The 26,911-nt window shown below is 42.5% G+C and overlaps 1 protein-coding gene across 1 annotated transcript in view; it reads left to right on the top strand.

Annotated features, from left to right (window-relative positions):
• Positions 1–25,131, top strand: part of TAF1B (TATA-box binding protein associated factor, RNA polymerase I subunit B) — a 59,840-nt gene extending 34,709 nt beyond the window's left edge. The window contains exons 9-15 of the mRNA XM_077310522.1: positions 12,803–12,950; positions 17,055–17,232; positions 18,204–18,247; positions 19,517–19,607; positions 21,743–21,813; positions 22,788–23,013; positions 24,303–25,131. Of these exons, the coding sequence (XP_077166637.1) occupies positions 12,803–12,950; positions 17,055–17,232; positions 18,204–18,247; positions 19,517–19,607; positions 21,743–21,813; positions 22,788–23,013; positions 24,303–24,525 (981 nt within the window). The 3' untranslated portion in view covers positions 24,526–25,131. The remainder of the gene's footprint in view (positions 1–12,802; positions 12,951–17,054; positions 17,233–18,203; positions 18,248–19,516; positions 19,608–21,742; positions 21,814–22,787; positions 23,014–24,302) is intronic.
• Positions 25,132–26,911: the final 1,780 nt, after the last annotated feature.

Genomic DNA, 26,911 nt, shown 5'->3' on the forward strand with positions numbered 1-26,911 from the left:
ATAAGCACATCATTTTTTGGTGTTGCTTCTAGAAAGTGTTATAGAGCTTCATAGAACTGGTCAACTTCATCCTCTTCAGCAGCAGTGGTTGGGGCATAGACCTGGATTACTGTGATGTTGAATGGTTTGCCTTGGATTTGAACTGAGATCATTCTGTCATTTTGGGGATTGTATCCCGACTGCTATTCCTACTCTCTTATTGATTATGAAGGCTACTCCATTTCTTCTGTGAGATTCTTGTCCACAGTAGTATACCTGGTGGTCATCTGAATTAAATTCACCCATTCCTGTCCATTTTAGTTCACTTATTTCTAAAATGTCAATGTTCAATCTTGTCATCTCTTGTTTAACCATGTCCAGCTTGCCTTGATTCATGGATCTGACGTTCCAGGTTCCTATGGAATAAAAATCTTTAAAGCATCGGACTGTCTTTTCACCTCCAGTTACCTCCACAACCGAGTGTCCTTTCGGCTTTGGCCCAGTCGCTTAATTCATTCTTGAAGATGTGCCATTTTGTTATGTATCAGTTTCCATGACCCCTCATGATAATTAACAGCGCAGTGCTAGGCAGAGTTGCTCCAGCTTCTAGCAGACTTACACCGGAGTAGTTCTGCATAGGGTTGCATTGTCAAAGGGTTTATGTAGAAGTTATGTTTTAGTGTGATTCGTTTCCTTCCACACAAATCTCATTTCAACAACCCCACTGACAAAATGAGTTTTTTTCAGAAGAATTTTAAATAGAAATGTAGAATGTCTTTGAGTGGGAAACCGTATCTGAATTTGGATGTTTAATCAAGATTGATATTATCCCTCTGCTCTGAACAGGCAGGTCTACCTCAGGGGTCACCTGCATTAGATGACCAGAGAGATTGGTGTGTGTGTGGAACTTTCTGACAAGGCTGATTCAAAATCTTAAAATAATTACCATATATACTCGCATATAAGCCAGCCTGCATATAAGCCGAGGCATCCAATTTTATCACAAAATCTGGGCAAACTTGTTGACTCGCATATAAGCCGTAGGTGAGAAATGCTCAATCATCACAGCCTCTCCCATCCAGCCTCCCCCCACACACAAATACAGAAAAGTCAAGCAGATGAATAGCTGCTGGGTTTAGTACCCTATTTTTCACCCACAGAAACCAAAACAATCGTTTGGAAGAAGTTATTAAGAAGAGGAAGTGAAGGCGAAAGGAAAAAGAAAGATCAGAGTCCCTCAGCCAAACCGCTGATGTCCTACAAGCTGCCAGAGCAACGATTGGCTGGCTGGAGCAGGCTTTTATTTCAATTACCGTATATACCTGCTTATAAGCCGAGGAGGGCCTTTCAGTGTGAAAAAGGTGCTGAAAAACTAGGCTTATATGCGATTATATAGGGTATCTGCTTTCAGGCTTGGTAGCTTGTTTAACAGATATGTCTTGTTCCTACCCTAAGTAATGAGGAATCATATACTGGATCCAGTTAGTGAAAGTCTTTATAAAGTACTTGCACTAAAGTGAAATCATGTAGCCCATTTCTATCCATATTGACTCAGAGAGAGAGAGTTAATAAGGGTGAGCTACGCATTTGGATAGTACCGGTAGGTAACTAATGAGGCTAGAATGAATTATTGTCTTCTTAATCTGCAAATTGCTATATTTGAGAGTTTCAGAAGCACAACTGTATTTGTAAGGGAAGAAGATAAGGGGGGAGGAGAAGCTGTGAACATAAAAGAGAGTTTAGTAGTCAGTGGTGTCATTGAGTCCTATTCACTCACACCCCTCCAAGGGTTGCATCCTACCTTATCTAAGGTGGGGAAAGGATGTAAACATTAGCAGGCTGAAATATAATGCAAAACAATTAAGGGATAGTTTTAACAGGTACTTTAATCTGATATGTCAATCTATAAAATGCCAGTCTGCAAGACACTGAGTCACTAGGTCATTTGTATTTCACGTACAAGGGTGGCAGTAATTTTTCTATCAGATTGGCATTGACAGTATTGCCAGTTGTTACATAATTGGCAGCCAGCTACATGGGCACTGTTGCATCATCAATCTGTTAACTTCTTTTGATCTTTTTAATACTATGTAGTATTCATACTCTCACCTGTATGAGAGATTTATCTTAGAGTGGCTTGTTTGTACTTAAGTTACATCTTAAGGGTACACACTGTGGGTTCCAAAGGTACCCCTGGGAAGTTAAACTTCTGGGCAATTTTCTGCATTTGTAGAGCAATAGCATGAGACCGCTGAAGTCAAGGACTCAACTAATAGGTTGTTGTTCTCTATAATGCCTGAGCAGTTATCAGCATTCTGTAGTTCAGTGAGCATGCTCATTTATTTGTTTTAGGTAAGAAGTACATACGTGGATGTGCTTAATTGACATATTAATATTTTCCTTTATACTTGATGTTATTAGAGTGTAATAGATTGTGGGTCTGTTAAATAGTGCCTTAGAGCAGTGGTTCTCAAAGTGGCCAGTCCTACATCCTGGGAGGCTCACCTGGGGTACTACTCCCTGCCGAGATTGACTGGAGGGGGGGTTAACAGGTAAGGGGCCAGAAGGGGTGAACTAAGAGGCAAAAGGGTGGCAGGGAGGCATAGCAAATATGCCCCCTCAACCATATGCTTCACTAATTTATGATTGACCAAGCTAGATGTTATCAAATGGCCCTCCATGTTTCCGCCTCTGCATATTGCTGAAATCTGGTAGGAATGGTCAGAATTGTTAGTAAATTGATCACCAGAGCTCTAATTAAAATATTATGCCTTGTTCTGAGAAGTTGCCATCACCATATGTCTTTTTGTCTCTTTGTTGATGTTTTTGCTGGAGCCATCTTGGTGTAGTGGTTAAGAGCAGTGTCTTCTAATCTGGTGATTCGGGTTTGATTCCCTGCTTCTCCACATGCAGCCAGCTGGGTGACCTTGGGCTCGCCACAACCCTGATAAAGCTGTTCTGACCGAGCCTTACATACCTCACAGGGTGTCTGTTGTGGAAAGAGAAAAAGGAAGGTGATTGTAAACCACTTTGAGCCTCCTTCTGGTAGATAAAGTGATATATAAAATCCAGCTCCTCCTCTTCCTCCTTTTTCTTCATAGTATTATGTGACATTTATTTTCCTATGTTCTTGGTTATTGAACCTGTTGGTTATGAAGGGCGCTTCTTAAGCTGTGGAAGTGTTATTTTTGTTGCAGCCTACCCCGTATTAATATTTCTAGGTTATAGAGGATTTAACAGTTATCAATAACGGTTATCAAAAAGGAAAAAAATACTATTTTTTAAAAAAATTGAGACATAGAAGGAAAAATGTGGATAATTGATAATAATTGATAATTGATAAATGGCTGAAAATGTGGAAGATGCATTGTGCATCAGCAAAAAAACAACAAAATTTGCATTATGGCTGGATGACAACTTAGGTGAGAATCTTTGCTTCTCGCTTATGTATGTTTTATTTAAAAAATGTCTTGTGAGTTGTTTGCAAGGCAACTAAGAAGAGATGCTGAAGGGGAGTTCATATTTCATGTTGTTGAACAGTTCTTCAAAGACAAGAAAATTGAGCTTGGTAACATACTTGCTTGTACAACTGATGGGGAATTATCTGTGACTGGTCACTATGGTGGGTTTGTCGCTTACTTGATAAAAGCAGTGCCAAATGTCTTTATCATCCATTGCCAACATGCAGTTGCAAAAGACCTCTCAGAGATCAGCTGTGCAAGTCATTTCATGCCATCATTACTGTAGTGAATAAAATTATGATGATTTGCAAGTTTTTGAGACCATTGGATATTGCTTCATGAAGATCTGTCTGAGTCATTTGAGAATCTTCTTTCAATGGATATTCCAGATGGGTGATGAATGCATTTTCATATGTCAAGAAAGTTGGGGTAGTGGAGGAAGAACGAATTAAGCCACAAAATGACACTGAGCTGAAGAAAAGGTTAAGAAATCGTACCAAGGTTTTTAGTTACAGAAGGAAATGATTGCTATTCAGCACTATGGATAGTGGTCAAGAAGCTCCTTGTTCTATTTTCAACATCATATTTAGTGGAACGTGGTTTTAGTGTGGTCATCTAACTTCTCACCAAGCTAAGAAATCGACTCCAGATTACTAAACATGGTGATTTAAGACTCGCTCTGACTTCAAACCAGACTTTGGGAAACTGGTATCACTTTGCCAAGCCCAACTATCACCTTAAGATTTTACTAGTTACAAAATGTGGTGTCTAAGATTCTGACTAAATGAGTATCAGACTTTGAAAAGCCGGTATTGGATGAAGTATATCAGTTTTTTCTGAATAAATTAGACTAAAAGGTTTTAGTGGGGTCTTAAATAAATGTGCAATCAATTGTTACTATTTTGAATTTCATTGTTATTATCTTCCTTAGCTGGTTGTGCAAACCGCTGTTCTGAATAATGCTTTTTATAGGGTCGGATGGGGCATTTGGATTGAAGTAGTGGCCTGAAAAAGTGTGGAAACCACTGCCTTAGAGGGTGGACTTCTCGGGTTTAGGCCTAGGTGAGCAGGCAGCTCCTCATCTAGTCTGAAATAGAACGGTACAGTGTGAGGTACATATTTTTAACTCCAGTGTTATATGGGGTTCCTCCCTTGACCTTATTTGTACCCCTAATCTAAAATACTTTAAACTGTTTGGAATTCTTCACCCTCTGCAGCTAAAATGCTAAAGAGGAGGTGTGATTAATAAGGAATGGAAGGGTGTTCTTCCAGTGATTCTAATTAATTGTCTTTCCTAAATTATCCTCCCTATATGTAGTCTGGGAGGTGGAAATTAGGAATGGCGGATGAACGCCCAACTGCACTCATTTCTTAATCCTAATTCCCCTCCTTCAGGTTACATGAGAAAAGTTGGGCAATGTTGAAATGAACATCTTTCAACACGCATCTCCTGATTCTGTATCCTCCAACATAATTTGTTTATTTTTGTTCATAAGATTTGTTCCCTACCCTGGTTTTTTTGTTTAACGTGTTCTATAATTGTGCAGTGATAAAGTAACAGACACACAGTTGTTTTCTGTCAGATTTTCCCTCTGCAGATCTCAGGCCAGCCAATGTGGAGATATTACATTTCATCCTATAATCATAGAGTTGGAAGGGGCCACACAGGGCATCTAGTAACCCCCTGTTCAATGCAGGATCAGCCTAAAGCTGGGTGGGCAAACTGTGGCCTTCCAGATGTCCATGGACTATAATTCCCATGAGCCCTTGGCAGGGGCTCATGGGAATTGTAGTCCATGGACATCTAGAGGGCCACAGTTTTCCCATCCCTGGCCTAAAACATTCCCCGCAAGTGTTTGCCCAGTTACTGCTTGAAGGCTGCCTGTGAGGGGGAGATGCCCACTTTCCTAGGCAGGCAATTCCACTGATGAACTAGGTTTACTGTGAACTCCCTCCTTAAAATCCAGCCAGTAACTTTCCCCCTTAATTGAAACTCATTATTGCAAGTCCCATCCTCTGCTACCCACAGCCCTGCCCTCCTCTGACTGAATTTCAAATACTTGAAGACAGCAATCATGTCCCCTACACCAGTGGTCCTCAACCTTTCTATCACCAGGGACCACTCAACGCCTTTTACTGAGGCCCGGTGGGGGGGGGGGTAGTTTATTCCTCTACTCTCAGCCACTGCCCTAACGCTCTCTGATCGCTATGGTAATGTTTAAACATCCCTTCAAAATAAGATACAGACATGCCACAACAATGAAGTGTGTTGTAAAGGGCTGGGGGGATGACCTAAAGGGCCGGGGGGGGGGGGGAGAAGGCGTCCTTCGGGGCCCACTTCCAATTAGTCTAAGGACCACATGTGTTCCACGGCCCACAGGTTGGGGATCGCTACCCTACACAGTGTCCTCCAAATGGAACATTCCTAACCCCTCAGCCCTTCCTCATAAGGCCCCTGATTGTCCTTGTCACACTTCTTTGCACCTGCTCTATTCTGTCCACGTCCTTTTTGAAGTGAGGTCCCCAGAACTGCACACAGTATTCCCAGTGCAGCCTTACCAGTGCAGCAGGACTATGGTATCATGTGTTTTGGATGTTATGCGTCTGTTGATACATTCCAAGACCACATTAGCCCATTTTGCTGCTGCATCACACTGACTGCTCATATTTAGCTTACAGTCCACTCATATCCCAAGATCTTATTCACACACACTGCTATCTAGAAGTCTGTCCCCCATCCAGTATATGTACTTCTCATTTTTGTTGCTAAATTTCATCTTATTCACATCCACCCATTTTCCCAGTGTGTTCAGATCTTGTGGAATTCTATCGCTATCTTCCAGGATGTTTGCTACTCCTCCCTATTTGGTGTTATCAGTGAATATAATGAATAGTCCCTCCACCCCCTCATCCAGATCATTTAGAAAGATATTGAAAAATCCTGGGCCCGCAACCAAGTCCTGTGGCATCCTACTGGATACTTTCCTCCACTCATTTGAAATGTCATTGAAAATTATTTTTGGGTGGGTTCTCTAACCAGTTCCCTAACCACCTAACTATCCTAGAGTCTAGTGTACAGTCCTCCAGTTTACACATCAGAATACCATGAAGAACTTTGTCAAAAGCTTTACTGTAATCCAGGTAAACAACATCAACAGTGTTCTCATGGTACAGTAAACTTGTCACTCAATTGAAGAAAATTAGATTGGTTTGGCAGGACCTGTGGAAGAGAAAGATTTCCCCTTTTCACCAGATGGTCCTTCAGATGCTTGCTGATTGACCCCTATAAAATCTGTTTCTGTATCTTCCTTGAGACAAAGATCAGACGGACTGGTCTGTAGTTTCCTGTAGTCATGTTTCCTCCTCTTTTTTTTTAAGATTAGGGTAACATTTGTCCCTCTGCAGTCTTGTGGCACACCTCCCATCCTCCAAGAGGGCTTGAAGATGATGGACAAATGTCCTGCAGGTTCTCTAGAAAACTGTTTGAGCACTCAAGTGCACAATGTCTGTCCCTGGAGGATTTGTACTCTCAACAACATGTCTGCCTTTCTCATTTAGCAACCTAGATGCCATGCTCTGCCTGCTGCCATCTCTAGATAAGTCAGTTCTCTTCTTCAGGGAAAACGCTGAGGCAAAATAGGAGTTGAGCCTTTCTGCTTTCTCTCCTAGTTCTTTGATTTTTGTCCAATTGTGAGCCTGTCACCTCTTTTACCTTCACAATGCTGAAGAAATCTTTTTTATTGTGGCAAGTCACCCTGACCAACCTCAGCTCACTTTGAGTTTTGGTCTCTCCAATGGCTGATCCATAGGGCCTAACAACCGTTAAATACTCTTCTTTAGACATATGTTCTTCACTGTGTTCTTTGAACATTTACATTTTCTTTCTTGCCTCCTCTTGGAATTCTCTGTTCATCCACATTGTCTTCTTGAAATCCCTACCATATTTCTGTCTAATTGGAATAGTGATGGCTTGAGCTTGTAAGAGTTCCTTCTCACTTGCTCCTTTTGCTTCCCAGGGAATGACTGTCATCATGCCTCTTAAGTTCATTAAAGTCTGATATACTAAAATCTAAAATCTGGCTACAAACTTGCTTGCCCCCATTCCAAAAAACAAAACAAAAACAGAATTCTAGGAAGACTTGGTCACTTCCCCCTTTGTTGTTGTAAGTCATGTTCGACACATTGTGACCCCATGGACAATGATCCTCCAGTCCTTCCTGTCCTCTACCATTCCCCGGAGTCCATTTAAGCTCACACTGACTGCTTCAGTGACTCCATCCAGCCACCTCATTCTCTGTCGTCCCCTTCTTCTTTTGCCCTCAATCGCTCCCAGCATTAGGCTCTTCTCCAGGGAGTCCTTCCTTCTCATGAGGTGGCCAAAGTATTTGAGCAGAGACATCAAATACTCTGATGAGGTGAAGGTAATGGGGACTTCTCCCTAGGGTCCCCATTACCTTCACCTCATCTATCAACCCTTGCCTGGTTGCTTCATAGTACATCAAGTATGGCCAACCCTTGTAGCTTCTTCCACCATGGTCAGTCAGGCAGGTCAGGAAGTTGCATGACTTTGGACACTTAGCAGAGTTTGTCTCCCAGCACACGTCAGGGAAGTAACCCATAACCACAAAGTCATGTTGCTTGCATACATTGTCGGACTGCTCAAGGAGGGTACCATCCATCACCTCACCCTGGTCAAGTGGCCTGCAGCAGACTCCAACCTTATCCTCGCCCAGATACTTTCCCCTGGGCTGTCATCTGCCTCCCCCAGTATTTCCTGACAAGCTAATCCTCTCCTCACATACAGGGCCTTGCCACCTCCTCTTTAACCCTTTCAATTTTTCTTGAACAACTGTTACCCATCTACTGCTACATTCCAATCATGGGAATCATCCCACCAAATCTCTCTAATGCCAACTGAATCATATTTCACAAATCCTGTTTCATGCTGGGATCATAGAAGGGCTTCAAGGATGCCAATTTCTCTCCCCCTTTTGTTTTACGCTGTCTTTTGGAAACGGATCCTTAACTACTCCTCTCCCCTTTCTCCACCTCCTTGTAGGCAGCCAGCATACTCAATCCTCATCTACTATTCAGGGTTATCTTTTGTTTACTAGAACCTCTACCTTGTATGTGAATTTGCCATGTTCATTGCCAGATGGTGGTGGTGATGACCACGTTTCCTACATGTGGCTAGTGTGCCTTAGTTGCCTAATAGGAAAATGATAAAGGAATAGAATAGGTTTTATACATCTTTTTTCTGTTCCTTAAGGAGTTTCCGATCAGCTCACAGTCGCCTTCCCTTCCTCTCCCCACAGCAGACACCCTGTGAGGTAGGTGAGGCTGAGAGAGCTCTGAGAGAATCTTGAGTGGCCCAAGGTCACCCAGCTGGCTGCATGTGGAGGAGGAGCAGGGAATCAACCCTGACTCTCCAGATTAGAGGTTGCTGCTCTTAACCACTACACCATCCTGGCTGTCTCAGATGATCCTGAATGTAAGATGACCCTCCTCCTAAAAGGTTATATGCCAAATGTTTTTTATCACTATACACACCCATGATTTTATGCAAATCCAAGATAGTCCCCTATTTCAGCATTCCTGGGGAGAAAAGCCTAGTTTCCTTTCAGATAAATAGAGGAGCTAGAGCCCTATGTAGCGATTACATAGTCTCCTAGTTATAGAGCATGTCACTGCTGATCCTCAGAGGAGGCAGGATTTATGTTAATGATAACATACTGTGTGCTTATTGTACTGTGCTTATTGTCACCTCACTCTGGATGCCTGTTGGGAGTATAAGAAGTCCAATGAGAGTCTTATAGCAGCAGCTGGACAGATGCTAATCAACTATGCTTTCAGCTGATCCTGCATTAAGCAAAGGGTTGGACTAGATGGCCTGTATGGCCCCTTCCGACTCTAGGATTCTGGGATTCTATGATTCCTTGGCCCTGTCTGGTGAAGTATGCATGCCTCTGAACAGACTGTGTGAGCTTCACTTTTCATAGGATATCTTGGCCCACTCTGACTTTTGCCCCTGTCTCTGAGGCCAAGGCAACAGACCCGTTGGTCTGAGTGGACCCAACAGCAGTTCAGGCCATTGCGAAGGTGACATTATTTTTGGTATTGCTGCCCACCTCTGCCTCTAGCTTCATAACCGTTGGGGCATCCTCATTGGCCACGGCTGGAATATTGTCAGCTCAAGTGTCAAAGGGAGGACTTCACCCCCTTTGGAGTGTCCAAAGCTGCATAAGGTGAGGTCTGAACAATTTGGATTTTTGTACACATGCCAAACATACAAGATGCTCTACTAAGAAAGCCTGAAATATGATCTTTATGTACTTTTCTTCACAAACGGAGACTTAAATGCTTAAGACACTTTCACATTGGCTAAGAAGTTGAAATTTGTGTAACATACAATACGCGCCACTAATTACTAAGAAAGTTGAAAAACAGGACATTATTACTCATAACAGACAAAATCTGAAGCATGTCTGTTTAAAACACTTTTGGTTTGCTGAGGCATATAGAAGAACTACACAGTGGTAGAACCCCCTTGTCTTTTCTTGGTGAATTTCCTTCCCCCTGCTGGCCTGTCTGCAAGCTAGTGAGGGGTTTGCTATATGGTGTTCTGTGCACCTCAGTATTTGGGGTTTTCCATAGGAATCAGTGGAGTGGCCTTGGGTGGAGTACATGTGCTCCTCCCAAGTTCCTTCATGTTCCAATTCTGTTTAAATTATACGGCTGGCTACATACTTAAGTTGTATTTCAAAAATATTACTCTAAAAGGAAGAAAAGTATACTAGAGCATGTTATTTTTAAAATAATGCTTTTGTATCCCAGTAGAATTATCAATTACATGAAGATTACCTTTAAATTATTAGATTCCCAAATCATTACGCTAAAATTAAGCTTTGCACCAGGTTTACCACTACATTTTTTAAAGCGCTTAAACCTAAACAGTTCTGAAAATAGGTAAAGAATTTATTCCTTGGAAGTAGCTAAATCTTATAGGAGTACAACCATTTTGGAAAGTACTCATTTAACATTAAGAAATACTATAACTTTTCTTGTTAATATAGATTCTAGCATTTTGGGAATAGAAGCTTTGAAGTTATGACAATGGTGCAGGACAAGCTGAAGGAAAGGAAAATATATTATTCAATAAAGCAGGAGAGGCAGATGTAACCCAGGTAGCTCTATATGTCGATGTAAGAGGGTCCAGGGTTGTTGTGGGGTTTGTTTTGTTGGGGGGTGGGAAAACACACATCGCAGATTGAGTTCTGTTTCATTAAGGTTAAGGTAAAGGTATCCCCTGTGCAAGCACCGAGTCATGTCTGACCCTTGGGGTGACGCCCTCTAGCGTTTTCTTGGCGGACTCAATAGGGAGTGGTTTGCCAGTGCCTTCCCCAGTCATTACCGCTTTACCCCCCAGCAAGCTGGGTACTCATTTTACTGACCTCGGAAGAATGGAAGGCTGAGTCAACCTTGAGCCGGCTGCTGGGATCGAACTCCCAGCCTCATGGGCAGAGCTTTCAGACTGCATGTCTGCTGCCTTACCACTCTGCGCCACAAGAGGCTCTTCAGTATGCCCATAAAGATTGAGTTGCTTGGCAGTCAGACTGATGCAGAGCACAAGCCTTCCAGAGGGCCTAATATCTTTTAAGTACAGGATTTGAGTTATAACATATGCTCCAGCTAATTTATAGCATGTGTGGCCCGTAGCATATACTGTAATGCCACAAGCCAACAATACCTCTTTGCATATGCAGCAGTATTCCATGCACAACACTGTTTGCCTTTTGTTTTTCTCTAGCCCTAGGATCTTAACTGGGGAAAGGATCTGTCAAGATTCCCTCAGCTAAAACCATATATTTTAGGCTTTCTTTACAATCTCAAGAAAAGGAGATTACCTGTCTTCTTTTAGCAACATCTTCCATGCAGTAACTTCAATTTGGGGGGTCTACCACCATTCCTGGAGTAGCCAGCTTGGTGTAGTGGCTAGGAGTGTGGACTTCTAATCTGATTCCGCGCTCCCCTGCATGAAGCCAGCTGGGTGACCTTGGGCTCGCCACAGCACTGATAAAGCTGAGCAGTGATCTCAGGGTTCTCTCAGCCTCACCCACCTCACTGGGTGTCTGTTGTGGAGAGAGGAAAAGGAAGGTGAATGTAAGCCGCTTTGAGCCTCCTTTGGGTAGAGAAAAGTGGCATATAAGAACCAACTCTTCTTCATCTTCTTAATAGACCTTGGACCCTCCCGTAGGTGGAGCCAGGTCATCAGCCTTAACCCCCCCCCTCCCAAGATGGGAACACTGTCTGGAGGGGTTTCTCGCCATTAGGCTAATAGTTTTGGGGAGTGTGAGCGGGTTTTTATGGGATTTTTATCGGTGGATAATCTGTAACCTGCCACGAGCCAAGTCAAAGTAGAAATAAATAAATAAATTCCTGTTACGGTCTCCTTGCTTTCCCAACTCTGGTAATAGCTTCTCTTCTGAACTTTAATATGTTTAGAGGGAATTCTGTTTCAGTTTCATCTCCTTAAGATTTATCCCTTGCCTGTACATTCAGTTTGGTAAGTTAGCTGGGCATTGTATTTCTTTTGCATCCTGAGGGGGGAAATTTTCCCCACCCCCAATGTCCTTTAAAAAAAAGATTGTAAAAGATATTTATTTGCGGGCTAGCAATGAAAGCAGAATGATGTCACTCTCACCATTGAATTTTGCTGTAAGACTGTAGTGCTGAAATGTCTGAAGATTGCTCTAAACCCTGATGTGCCACAGTCCTGTAATGCAGGTATTTCTCGTTTTGCAAGAAAAACCCTTCAGGCAGAAAGGTTACTTTTAAAAAAACTTGCTGTTTCGAAAGATTGTGCGCCTAAGTATGGCCTGTGAACATTTACATGCATGAGTAAACATTTCAAGCCCTTAAATCTGAGAATGTGTTTATTTAATTGAAATGATTAAATATGAGAGATTGGGGTGGGTGTTTTATTGCCAGAAACATAGATGAGCTTTAAAAAGAAAACTAGCTTGGTACACCATAAACGAAATAGCCTTTGTTTTCCAGCAGCTGGTGATTCTGTCCCCCTTCACTTTTTGTGCCTGCTTCAGTAATGCATGTGTGTGCATAATAATTTCTATTACTCGCAGGGGTGGCCAAACTGTGGCCCTCCAGATGTCCGTGGACTACAATTACCATGAGCCCCTGTCAGCATCCATGCCAGCAGGGGCTCATGGTAATCAGTCCACCCCTGCTCCATTGGGACTTAAAACATGCCTTTATTTCAGTGTTTAAGAAAAAGATCTGTAGAAGCAAGAATATTAAAACTTAACGGGACAACTTAAAATTGCTTTTCATATTTTGTTTTTCAGTCTTGGCCTGTTTATGAAGATGTCCATAAGCAAATGCAGTTCCTTGCCACTTACTTGGAGCTCCCCCGTTTCCCAGATATAGCAGAGGACAGCTTCTTTCATCCAAACATTCTCTGTATGAAGTATTTAATGGAAGCCAACCTGCCTGGTAAGGGTGCTTTGTAGGGTTGGCAAGAGTGTGGAGAAAAAATGTCCAGTCCCTTTAATAAAGGTTCAGTGTGTAGAAATGGGCAACTGAAGCTTTTCATGCCAGGGAGGTAAATAGAAGAAGTAGAAGATTTATTTTTTATACTCCGCTTTTCACTGTCTGAAGTCGTCTCAAAGCGGCTTGCAATCGCAAACCCTTCCTCTCCCCACAACAGACACCCAGTGGGGCTGAGAGAGCTCTGACTGCGCTGTGAGAACAGTTCTAACAAGACTGGTCCAAGGTCACCCGGCCGGCTGCATGTGGAGGAGCAGGGAATCAAATCCAGCTCACCAGATGAGAAGCCGCTGCTCTTAACCACGACACCAAGCTGGCTCATAGTAAGATCACCCTGAGCCTCTGTTAAGGGGAGAGGACCTGGTGCGGCGTGATGATGGAGCAATCCTAGACTTTTGAAGTGTCTAGTTAAATTTTTATTGATTTTGTTCTCAAATACTTCCCCAAGAGCATCTGAAGCACTGTCCATGCTTTAACAAAAATATCTGCTATCACATTGACATTTGACGCAGCCCCATTATCTTAGCATGTGACGGGAATTCTAAGGAAGGACCTTTGCTAGATTGGACTGGTTTCCAGTTTCCAACAGTGGGCAGCCTGGAAGGCTACAACCAGGGCTGGAGGGAGTGCCTCTCTCTGTTGTTTACCTCAGCACCTGGTAGTTCAGATATACTCTGCTTCTGAGCACCGAGGTGACACTTCACTATTATGGCTAAACTACTTCTGATAGAGCATTTTAAATGCTGGCTTCGGGCCAGCAGAGCCTTTTTGTGGGCAAAAGGATGTACAATTTTCTTGTCTCTTCCTCTCCCAATCTGCGGTAGCCCAAGTACTTCCTGAAATGTTGCTTTTGAGGGAGTTCCATGAACAGCATTTCTTAAGAAGAGAGAGGGATGGGTATATGTGTGTGTCTGTGTGTGTGTGTGTGTCTGTGTGTGTGTGTACGTATATGTATGTGTATGTGTATATATATATATGTATATGAATATGTTTTGGGTAAGCTAATGTGTGTGTGTGTGTGTATATGAAGAAGTGAGCAGTAACTCTAGAAAGCTAGACAGTAACTCAGGAAAGCTCATACCCTGCCACAATTTTTGTTAGTTTTTACAGTGTTACTGGACTCTTGCTCTTTTCTGCAGCATTTCATGGGACATTTTAGGTTGCAGTGGGAGGGGAGGGGCAAGAATGTCATGCTCTGTGGGTGAACTGCATCTAAGCTGCTATCTCTCGGGAAATTCTACCGCATTAGGCTTTATGTGATCCTTGGAGAAAAGGCAGACTAAAAACCAATACAAATGCTCCTAAAAGTGCCTTGACTTTCTCCCTCATATTGTAAATTGATTTGTGGGTTCAAGTCTCATTTCAATATGTACTTAATGCGGGGTGGGGTGGAAATTTCATTAATATAATTTAATGCAGTATCATGCCCACAAACTCCAATTTCTTGTCCTGACTGCTGCGTTATACTAGCAGAAATATAAAACACTCAAATACAGCTACCCTAATGAATCATCCCATGCTCCTTGACCAAAGGTGGATTTTAACTTTACAGAAATAAGGTACTCCTCACTACTTGGTCCCTTAAAGTGCAACCCTGTGCAGAGTTAAGGTGACCTAAACTTATTGAAATCAAAGGTCACAAGACCTCTGAATAGATAGAACTGCATTGTTAACATCTTACCGTCTTCATCTAAGTATTCTTACCTTACTTTTTAAGCACTTTTTCCTATGTTTTCAGCCATCCAGACTCTGTACTACAGGTATGCGGCTCGCATCTCAGAAAAACAACTTGCTTGTCGTTAAGTAAACATGACCATTATTTCAGTTTTTTGAGTCCAGTTTTTTGACTCTGACCATGTGTTTTATATGCAATGGCTATCAATTTATTTGGAATCAGTGTACTCTGCGAACACAATGTTCCTCGTCATTCAACCCTGAATGAGAGCAGGTTGAGAGGTTGATTCACATTAAAGCAGGGGTAGTCCACCTGTGTTCCTCCAGATGTTCATGGACTACAATTCCCATGAGCCCCTGCCAGCGTTTGCTGGAAGGGGATTATGGGAATTGTAGTACATGAACATCTGGAGGAACACAGGTTGACTACCCTTGCATTAAAGACTCTAATGTAGAATCTAAGAGCCTCTTGTAGTACAGAGTGATAAGGCAGCAGACATGCAGTCTGAAAGCTCTGCCCATGAGGCTGGGAGTTCAATCCCAGCAGCTGGCTCAAGGTTGACTCAGCCTTCCATCCTTCCGAGGTCGGTAAAATGAGCACCCAGCTTGCTGGGGGGTAAATGGTAATGACTGGGGAAGGCACTGGCAAACCACCTCGTATTGAGTCTGCCATGAAAACGCTGGAGGGCGTCACCCCAAGGGTCAGACATGACTCGGTGCTTGCACAGGGGATACCTTTACCTTTAATGTAGAATCTAAGGGAGAGGGGACATTTCTTCAAGGACAGCAGAACCACCGCCATCAAGGCATCCTTTGGTATAGAGATCCATGCCATCTTGTTGAGGAACTTGTTGAGGAATAGCTAAGACCATTCACGAGGGTGTGGTATAGAAATTTAAAAATAAATTTCAAAAAATATGGGATGTGTGATGGACTGGTTCAGATTGTTTGCCAAGTATTGGATTTAAAGGGTTGCTGTTGAACAATAGTTATTATCTGTGTGGTGCCTATTCCGTGAGGTTCTGCAGGGCACAATCCTGTCCCCCATGATTGTCAATCTTTATGCAGAACGCTTAGGACAGATCAGATCTTTCATTATTGGGTTGTCATCATCAATATGTTGACAATATCAAGCTGTCTATACACTTATTCAAATCTCCTGGTGATGCGGTACAGATCCTGAATTGCTGCCTGGCTGTTGTGGTTAAAAGGCCGAAGAGCAAACAAATTGAAGCTGAAACCTGGAAATACAAGTAATGTTTGTTCGGAAGGCGGAGATCCTGAAGGGCATTGTGCTTCTACCACCTTAGATGGGGTTCAGTTGACCCTTTCTGGGAAATACAGTATCCAGCAAGGAGAAGCATGTTAATGCATAGAAAGGAAGGAAGGAAGGAAGGAAAGGAAGGAAGGAAGGAAGGAAGGAAGGAAGGAAGGAAGGAAGGAAGGAAGGAAGGAAGGAAGGAAGGAAGGAAGGAAGGAAGGAAGGAAGGAAGGAAGGAAAAATAAGGGAGAAAGAAAGGGAAGGAAGGAAGGAAGGAAGGAAGGAAGGAAGGAAGGAAGGAAGGAAGGAAGGAAGGAAGGAAGGAAGGAAGGAAGGAAGGAAGGAAGGAAGGAAGGAAGGAAGGAAAAATAAGGGAGAAAGAAAGGGAAGGAAGGAAGGAAGGAAGGAAGGAAGGAAGGAAGGAAGGAAGGAAGGAAGGAAGGAAGGAAGGAAGGAAGGAAAGGAAGGAAAAATAAGGGAGAAAGAAAGGGAAGGAAGGAAGGAAGGAAGGAAGGAAGGAAGGAAGGAAGGAAGGAAGGAAGGAAGGAAAAATAAGGGAGAAAGAAAGGGAAGGAAGGAAGGAAGGAAGGAAGGAAGGAAGGAAGGAAGGAAGGAAAAATAAGGGAGAAAGAAAGGGAAGGAAGGAAGGAAGGAAGGAAGGAAGGAAGGAAGGAAGGAAGGAAGGAAGGAAGGAAGGAAGGAAGGAAGGAAGGAAGGAAGGAAGGAAGGAAGCTTTCTTGCAACCCAGTGGCTGTTTAATGCAGCACATTTAAGATTCCTATATGGGAAGTTTGCAAAAGTCTCATGTTTCAGATATGGTTCAGGGTAGGTCACATAATACTTGTTAAGGTATTAATAGAGAAATCTCCAGTTTTACAGCAAACTCCATCCCATCTATTTGTTTCTGCAACTTCAAAAATGCATGGACTTGCAACTTTAAAACTGCTTTCAAACACTGCAGTCATTAGCCCAGATACTGGTGATCTGCATGCTTCCAAATATAAAAATATATAAATAACAAATAAGTAAATATGCAGATTCCTTCATGGAACATTCATTTCTGAGTTGGGATTTTTATGTTGAATCAGTCCTCGGTTTGTTTTTTATTCATTCAGATGAGATGCACAATTGGACGTGTAGAGTGGTCGAAGAAATTGGTATCGGTGAAGTGGACTTTCTGACGCTTCACCCTGGGAATAAATCGATCCGGAAAGTGAAATACGATATTATGGCAGTAGCTGTTGTCATAGTGGTGCTGAAAATTCTTTTTTTGCTGAATGATGAATACGAATGGTAAGTATTACTTAATTCCTGCATAATCAAAGGAAGCATACTAATTTGCTTTATCTCAGGATCACAAACCCATTAAGCAAATGTTTTTTGTAACTCCTTTTAGCTAAGCAGATGGGGTTCGGTTTAGTGAAAGTAAAAGCACCTAGGCTTCGTTCCGTTTTTAGTAAACAGGCATAGTACTTGGGATACTTCTGCCTTCCTTGCAGACAGAAAAGCATTATTTAATAAAGCTCTAAAGCAGATTGACTTGTATTATGCACAGGGCTGATTGAAAAGTTCCATTCCATGCAACAAAATAAAACTTGTTCAAGTCTAAATCAGTGGTCCCCAACCTTTTTATCACCGGGGACCACTCAATGCCGGGGACCACTCACTGGGGACCACTCAACGCCTTTTACTGAGGCCCGGTGGGGGGGGGTAGTTTACTCCTCTACTCTCAACCACTGCCCTAACGCTCTCTGATCGCTATGGGAATGTTTAAACATCCCTTCAAAATAAGATACAGACACGCCACAACAATGAAGTGTGTTGTAAAGGGCTGGGGGGGGGTGAAGTAAAGGGCCGGGGGGGGGGAGAAGGCGTCCTTCGGGGCCCACCTCCAATTAGTCGAAGGACCACATGTGGTCCGCGGCCCACAGGTTGGGGATCACTAGTCTAAAGGATCGAGCAAAGAGTGCGGAGCCTAAGTTCATAAAAATAGTTTTGGGAGTCTCTCATAGGGCAAGTAAAGTTTCAGGAAGGATTCAGGAGTTTTTTTTTTCCCCCCCAAGGAGAAATGAAAAGGGCTTTACTTTCTTGTCTAGAGCAGTTCCAGTTTTTAATATATTTAAGCAGTTTGGAAAGTGGCGGTTGCAATGCTTAAGAACCCTTACCTAGGAGAAAGCACCATTGAGTAGAATGTACCTGCTGTTGTGAGTAGACCTGCTTAGCATTCCAGTAAACTGAGGATATGATGAATATATTATTTTCAGGCAGGTGTCGAACTACGCTAAAGAGAGAAACAAAAAGCCAGAAGGTACCAGATGTTTCATTGGAAGCCTAATATACGTTTTGCAGTGCTTACACCCGCCTTTCTCAACCAGGGTTTCGTCCCTGGAAGGGTTTCCCAAATGGGTGGCTCTGGGTGGGCATGTACACAGCTGTGCTTCCCAACTTGGGGTGGGCCCTTTGGCATCTGAAGTGGCCATTCATGCCCGAAACAGCCAGTGTCGTGGCCTCCCCTCTTTGTGCGCAAACCACCCACCCTGCTTTGGGCGCGAACAGCCGCTTCAGATGCTGAAGCGCCAGCCCTATTCCCAACCCTATCTTGCACGATTGTGCCGCTCCTGGGGTTTCTCGAAGCCTGGAAAATGTTTCAGGAGTTTCTCATTGGTGGAAAGGTTGAGAAAGGCTGGCGTGCACCATGTGAGAAAGTTTTATAGATTTGTTTAATAAACTGTGGGAATTTAAAAATAAACTATCAAATCAATCAGGTGTATGGACAGAAACGGAGGAAAACTGGGCATGACACCGGGCATTTGAGTCTGGTTTTTAGAATGAAGGTCACCTTTAGATTTCAGGCCGATGCAGAATGGGTGTACGTAATAAATAACAAAGCCCTGAATTGTCAGGAACATAAGAGAAATCCATCATGGCAACGGCTGATGCAATGAAGCTTAATTGCTTCCTCTCTTCGGTCCTTATTTTTCTTCTTGCACAAATTTATCCAGTGTAATTTATTTAATACGGTCATAGACCAGCAAGTTTCCAGTGTACAAATATAAAAAAACACATTGAGATCTTTAACCTCTAATGTCTTCCAGGTTTTTGGTCTGTGATAGTTCCTATCCCTCCAAGGTATCCCTGGATGAGCATCATGTGTCCAGGCACAACACTGATGACATGGGTTGAATCACCCATAGGGAAATTTAGTATGAGTTTGACACATGGGTCAGTAATGCATGAACTGAAGTATCTTCCATTTGTGCAAGGCCAGTGGAAACAAGCTCTGTAATTCCAAATGGATCATAGTTTTAAAGAAATCCAGGATAGATCTATCTATCTAAAGTATTATGTATTTGGGCTCAAAATTAAACTTGGTGGGTCATGTTGAGTTGGTCCCTTCTCTATCAAACTGATTTTACATGGCTATTATGAGTGTTTTGAGAACACTTTCCTAGTAGTAACGGAGTACAATGAGACTGGCTTCCAAGAAGAGCTGCTTAGGATTTCTCCACGCAGTACTACCCTGAGTTCCACGAAGGAAGAATGGGGCTCAGATTAATAACAGTTACTTGTACCGCAGGCCGTCCAGTTTTTGATATCAAGAAATGGTACATGGTTGTAAAGAAGGTTATGGATGTGGAGCAAAAGAAACTGGAGGAAGAAAGAGTCAGGTCAGTGTTTAAAAGTATTCTCTTGGACTAACCTACCTCACAAGGTTGTTGTAAGGATAAAAAGGAGGACAGGAAAATGTTAAAAGCTGCTTTGGATCCCCTTTAGGAAGAAAGGAAGGGTACAAATGAGGTTATTTTTTAAAAAAAAATAGTGATAATCTATATCAGGCTTTCTCAACTAAGAGTTTTGTGAAACCCTGGAGTTTCTTGACGGCCCAGGAATGGTTTTGCTGAACGGGTGGGAGTTAATTCATTTATAATATATATATTTTTAAATTTGTCATGTCAACCTGCCATCCCCATCCCCAAAATGGCCAATGATAGGCCTGGGTGAGAAGGGGAGGGGCCCTGGGTGGGCATGTACACAACTGTGCTTCCCAACTATTTTCTGCACAATCGTGCCACGTCTAGGGTTTCTGGAAGCCTGAAGTAGATTTCAGGGGGTTTTCAATGGTAAAAAAGTTGAGAAAGGCTGATTTGTATGTTTAATTTAGAGAAACCAAGTATTAGCATTTGTTACTGCTAAGTGGGAATAGGCATTGAAATGTGTAGCGCAGGGTTAGTCAACCTGTGGCCCTCCAGATGTTCATGGGCTACAATTCCCATGAGCCCCTGCCAGCAAATGCTGGCAGGGGCTCATGGGAATTGTAGTCTGTGAACATCTGGAGGACCACAGGTTGACTACCCCTGGTGTAGCACACATGTTTCTATTTGAAATTGGTTTCATAATTTCTAAACCCTTTGGATAACAAGCAAAATGTAATATTACTGTTCCTATGGGAAAAAAAGAAGGGTGGAAATAAGGAATTGTGGTTATTTTTGAATTTCTAAGCATTGGCTGCGTTTTCAGTAACAGGACAGTAATGCCTTTTAAAAAGTGCTGCCCTATAATTTGCATTATTTCGGGGTAGAGTAAAAATATAAGGCACGGTTACAGCAATATTTATAAGTCCTATTGACTTCCTAGAAATTGCATAGCTAAAGGTTCAGTGCAGACATCATGGGAAATCATGATTTGCGATTTCTGTGTTTAGGCAAGCCTTGGGTCCTGAGATGCTCAGGAGAAAGGTGGGCCATATAGATATGTTTAATTAATTAAACAGGTTGTGTGGCTTCATATTCCTTCTTTCCAGCTCTCTAGTGGCCTGCATAGGTATGTCAGACTACAGTTATTACAAGCAAGCGATCCCACTTGCATGAACTGAAGCACCTTCCATTTGTGCAAGATCTGTTTTAGATTCATCCCTCTCTCTAGAAATTGAGTCTACTATTGGGCTGCAGATAAAACTGGGCCCGCTTTGGTTAGGGATTTTGATGGGATTCAGGTGAAACATAATTAGCTGGGGGACCCCCAGCAAAGAACTTCTGAAAGTTGTTTTATTGATACAGGAGAGCTGAGTCAACAGTTTTTGACAGATAAGCTAACGTAGGGTTTTGTATTAGTGATGTTTCTGTTGGACTACTGAAGTACTAGCATGGATTGTGGGCCCTGCAGGCTCAGCCTTGGGTCTTCACTCCTTCATGCTTCAGTCCTTCTACTCTCTAACTCCATTTTGTAACCTGGTTCACTACTTGAAAGGGAAGCCAGTCAGGTAATTCTCTGGTTTGAGTTTGAACGGTCATTCTTTTTTGGTCTTGCATTTTGTCTCTTGAGCGTATGTATGTGTCATATGCATATTTATGCATGTTCTCTGCTATACTCATTAATGAATGGAGAATTTGCAAATTCTAAATAATCTTAATTAAAAAAAAAACTTTGTGAAGTAGTATTAACAATCTGTACTTACTTAGAAATTGATCAAATAGAAAAAATGTTTGCCGTTTACTCCATAGTTCACTAATCAGACTCAGGGGTATTAACGAGAAAGTCAGTTTTACGTTTGTTGAAGGAATAATAAAATTTAGCAGGTTTCTAGGCTAATTTGTAAGATTCCTCTAAATCAAGGCCAAATTGGTGGCCAAACTGTGGCTCTCCAGATGTCCTACAATTCCCATGAGCACTTGGGTGCTCATGGGAGTTGTAGTTCATGAATATCTGGAGAGCCACAGTTTGGCCACCACAATCTAGATCTTTGTCATAAATATGACTGTATTGAAAGTTTCTTCCCAACTATTTTCAACTTTTTAATCTGCAGGTATTTATGGAGATCCAAACAGCCGCTCTTCTACTTACACGGCAAAAGGAGTATAGTTCTCAAGAAAAGGCGTATGTGCAAATTTTTATATTTTTATATATTTCCTATAATAATTTCCTAATATAATAGATCATAAACCCAAGGGGAGAAAATTGTTTCAGACCAGATTGCTGTAACATCTTGCGTGGGAGTCCGGGATCAGGAGGCAGTGGTGGGAAACCCCCTCCCCCACCCCTTCACAAGGAACTAGGAGTAGAATAGCCTTTACCCCAGTGGAGGATGCAACATTTTGTATTCACCCAGCAGGCTTATATTTGGTGGCATCTTTTAAAGATATTCTGTTAAACAAAGCAAGTAGGTGAACAGTGACATCGTAGAAGAGGAAAAATTCATATCATAATCCGTTCTATGTTCCCAAAGGTAATGCAGGAGTTAGGATGATAATCTTTAAAGAAGAACCTGAACGCCTTTTTGTTTGTCACTTTAATTCTTCTTTTGCATGTGGATAGTAAAAGAGCACAAGATCATATTATGCCTTCTGCTAACTTCTGTGACACCCACATTCTTTAAAGGTAAAAGTAAAGGTATCCCCTGTGCAAGTACCGGGTCATGTCTGACCCTTGGGGTGACGCCCTCCAGAGTTTTCATGGCAGACTTAATACAGGGTGGTTTGCCAGTGCTTTCCCCAGTCATTACTGTTTACCCCCCAGCAAGCTGGGTTCTCATTTTACCGACCTCGGAAGGATGGAAGGCTGAGTCAACCTTGAGCTGGCTGCTGGGATCGAACTCCCAGCCTCATGGACAGAGCTTTCAGACTGCATGTCTGCTGCCTTACTACTCTGCGCCACAAGAGGCTCCACATTCTTCAGAAGGATTATAATTATCAACATTTTACAATTAACATTGTATCAAGACCTTTTGCAAATAAACAACATTTTAAAACAACAATTGTGCACGTGATGAAGCATGTGTGTGTAAAACTTCTAAAATGCTTTAAAAAAAATACTTGGGACTGATGGTTGTGTTTGTTTTCTGTTTTGTTCAGGAATGGTAACCGTCCTTCAAAAACAGTTTCGCGCATTGTCTGGCACCGCTGAGCATGCAGAGAAGAAGAAGCCTTCAAGTTTCCAGCTTCACTGGACAGAGGACGACCCAGAAAGGCCTTGTTTTCACGGCCACAGTCTGGATGGAATTGTGCAACAAGAGGGCCGCGGCCTTACCATTCCGGGGACAGAATACTGGTTGTGCACAACGAAACTGTGCAAGGCAAAGTAAGGATTTGACACTTGTGAAATGTGTGCGATTAGAGGTTTAGTTTTTAAAACCAAGTAGCTTGGGGCAGATTTTTGTGAAAGGCAGAGTTGTGGAATGGTGAGATTAGACTTTGTTTCACTTCGCAACACTGTAATTAGTCCAAATCAATGACAGGTTTTGTTACTTTTTTGTTATGAGTTTAAAAGAAGGCACAGCAGTATTACTTGGCTTCAGCAGGTTGAGCGATGAGAGTACAGACAATGACCCAACATTCAGTGAATGCCTCTTAGGAGATCTTTCTGTTCTGTGCGTAGTTGGGTGGGGAGTCGTGCCACCATTCAGAGTTTGGGGTAGAGGTCCTTTTCCTTTGCTTACATGTGCGTGGGGTTAATTGTATTCCCAGTAGGAAGAGTGGAGCATCTGGCCCAGAGTTTGTGTCCTGAGGTGCTGTTACCTGAAAGGGCTCTGAACAGAGTAGTATGGACAGTATTCTGTAGTAGTGGGATGGATCCAGATTAAATTGGCAATTTCTATCAGTTCCCCTGTTTTGCAAGAACAGCCTTTTATGGAAGTCAGTGGTCTGGGGAAGAAGGAGGCCTTCCTTTTTCTTGAACGTGCACATCTTTGTGTAAGTTTCTGTCCCTTGGCCTTAGCTACCCATCTAATGGGATAGCAGGGTAATAAGGCATAACTTTGCACTTCACAGCAAAGACAATTAAACCCTTGGCAGATTACAAGCGCTGTATGAGTGCTTAGCTGTAACTAGAAGGAGCAGTACAAGAAGGGTTTTAGGTGATGTGGGTTTTCGGGGAAATCGGAATATTTTCCAATTTAGTTAAATAATGCTAGTAAATAATGTTAGGAAAAGAAGGCAAAAATACTTTGTACAAGCCTGGACCATGTACAAGCACTGATGTTTCATATTCCACATTTTGGTTTTCTAACAGGATTGATTTGCTGTAACAACTGTAGATGAGCTATAATTACACACGTGAGGTGGAAATTTTTCCACAGAAAAAAAGGGGCCTTTTCCATCTTGAATGATTTTCCACCTCTTTCTAATCTATCCGTCCATCCGTCTATCTATCTGTCTATCGGGCCTATCTGGATGCTTGTGTCCAGTGGTGCCTTTAAGACCATCAAAGTTTTATTCAAGTTTATTATTTATTTCATTCTTAAAGTTGCTTCTGGACTCAAACTTTGTTCTGCCACTTCAGACCAACATGGCTACCCACTGGAACCTGTCTGGATACTGTAATTTAGCATGGATGTGTAATCTTATATCCCTTTTTCTTTCTCTTTACAGAAAATGTGGTCGTCTGGCACACTATAAAGAGTCAGACTTTCCTCATACCTACCGGTTTGTGTTAAGCCTGTTCGCCTTCATCCTACGGGTTCAGCTTTCTCTCGTCCATGAAGAAGTGTGTGCTATAGAACACCGACTCTTCTGTTTAGAGGTCCCTAAGAAACCCAGAATCTCCCGAGGTAAAAAAGCAGGAAGACATAAAGACCATAGGCTAGAACAATAATGAAGACTCGCATGCAGCAAGTGATGCAGCTCATGTAGTTGATTTGGTGCTTCCAGGGAAGACCACTGAAAGCAAAGGATTGGACTGAGACACGTCTCTGCAACTTGTCTGTACATGTGGTTCACATATGTAGGAAAATTGCATAATAGGAGAGATCTGGATAAGTTTTGCTTTTTTCATATATTGTCAATGCCTATGTAAAGTTTTTAGAGCCTCTTGTGGCGCAGAGTGGTAAGGCAGCCGTCTGAAAGCTTTGCCCATGAGGCTGGGAGTTCGATCCCAGCAGCCGGCTCAAGGTTGACTCAGCCTTCCATCCTTCCGAGGTCGGTAAAATGAGTACCCAGCTTGCTGGGGGGTAAACGGTAATGACTGGGGAAGGCACTGGCAAACCACCCCGTATTGAGTCTGCCATGAAAACGCTGGAGGGCGTCACCCCAAGGGTCAGACATGACTCGGTGCTTGCACAGGGGATACCTTTACCTTTACCTTTATGTAAAGTTTTGATACATCTGTACGTATTCGGATTATTTTTTCACTTAAAGGTTGCCTTATTTTCCACTGTAAAAACAAATCCTTAATATATTGGAATTAAAAAATAGCAGTTTACAGTCGCCTTCCCTTTCTTCTCCCCACAACAGACACCCTGTGAGTGAGGTGAGGCTGAGAGAGCCCTGGTTGAGGGACTTGGGAATGTTCAGCCTGGAGAAAAGGAGGTTGAGAGGGGACATGATAGCCCTCTTTAAGTATTTGAAAGGTTGTCACTTGGACGAGGGCAGGATGCTGTTTCTGCTGGCTGCAGAGGAGAGGACACGCAGTAATGGGTTTAAACTTCAAGTACAACAATATAGGCTAGATATCAGGAAAAAATTTTCACAGTCAGAGTAGTTCAGCAGTGGAATAGGCTGCCTAAGGAGGTGGTGAGCTCCCCCTCACTGGCAGTCTTCAAGCAAAGGTTGGATGCACACTTTTCTTGGATGCTTTAGGATGCCTTGGGCTGATCCTGCGTTGAGCAGGGGGTTGGACTAGATGGCCTGTATGGCCCCTTCCAACTCTATGATTCTATGATTCTATATCACTGCTCTGTCAGAACAGCTTTATCAGTGCTGTGACAAACCCAGGGTCATGCAGCTGCCTGTATGTAGGGGAATGGGGAATCAAACGTGGCTTGCCAGATTAGAAGTCCGTGCTCCTAACCACTACAGCAACAGTCCTGATGCAGTATATCTGATGCGGCCATGATTTGCAGAAAATTTAATAATGCATTCTGCCTGAAATAGTTGTGCAATTTGGGGAGCCCCACTAGGCTAACGCCCTATTTTAGAATCTTCGTTTGAGTTACCGTAGTAATCTTATTTTAAAGGCTTGTGTTTAATTGCTTACCTCCTTTTGAAAAGATGATGCACACTTAATTACAGGCACAGCTTTCCTTTGTGACTGCCACAGTCAATTCTGCATCCTTGTAAAGCGCTTGACTTCGGCAGATCCTGATCCAAGAGTTTAGCTAAACCCCTTTTATGGATGTTGGAGTAACTTAATGTAGGATTTCAGTATACCGCAGTAGATATTTTTGCTTAATGTCTATAACATTGTGACTCTTAGAGCAGAGCAGATCTTTAAAAGTTAAAAGATATTTGCCTCTCGTTGGGACTGATAACAGTATCTTCCAAGTGAATGAATCAACATTTTGTTGGTGTAAAGATAGCTATGGGGTCTGTAGACTTAGAGGGGTGGGACACATGATCTTTACTGAAATGGTAGTTGGGCTGAGCTTGAGATGCAAATGATTTGAGTCCAGTCAACCTTCTGCTGAGGTGGAGCTGCATTTCTTAAGCAGGAACATGAGGCTAGATAGCCCAAGGGCAGGGTGTGTGCCTCCAAAACAACAGCTTAACTACGTCTTCTGTTTGTATTCAATATGCAGCTCCTTGATCTCCCTGCCATTTACGGAAAGCTTTCAGCAAAAATCAACATTTTATCTGGGTTGATGTTTTTTCTTTTTAGGCAAAAAGGGACTCTTATCTCAGGGGGAGGGTTGTTTTTATTTGTGTTGTTTTTCTTTTTTTCTTCAAGAGAATTTCAGCCCTATGAAAAATACTGGATATTGTTTTATGGCATAAGGCTTACACAACAACAAAGGACACCAAGGTTACAGAACACTGTAGATGCTGCGTGGCTGTAAATTCTGGGCTCATTTATTTTTGGGTGGTCGGCAAGTAGAGAACACCTACGCTTACGGTAACAGTTAGACTTTTGGACTTCTTCTGAGCCTGTTCTTGATTTGTATTCATCAATATATTTATTTATTTATTATATTTATATACCGCCCTCCCCGGAGGCTCAGTATAAATTGCTTCAAGTAAAAGAAAAGTAGTATTTTGCATTTAAA

Source organism: Paroedura picta, chromosome 1 (assembly GCF_049243985.1).
Source record: "Paroedura picta isolate Pp20150507F chromosome 1, Ppicta_v3.0, whole genome shotgun sequence".
In the NCBI taxonomy this organism is placed as follows: Eukaryota; Metazoa; Chordata; class Lepidosauria; order Squamata; family Gekkonidae; genus Paroedura; species Paroedura picta.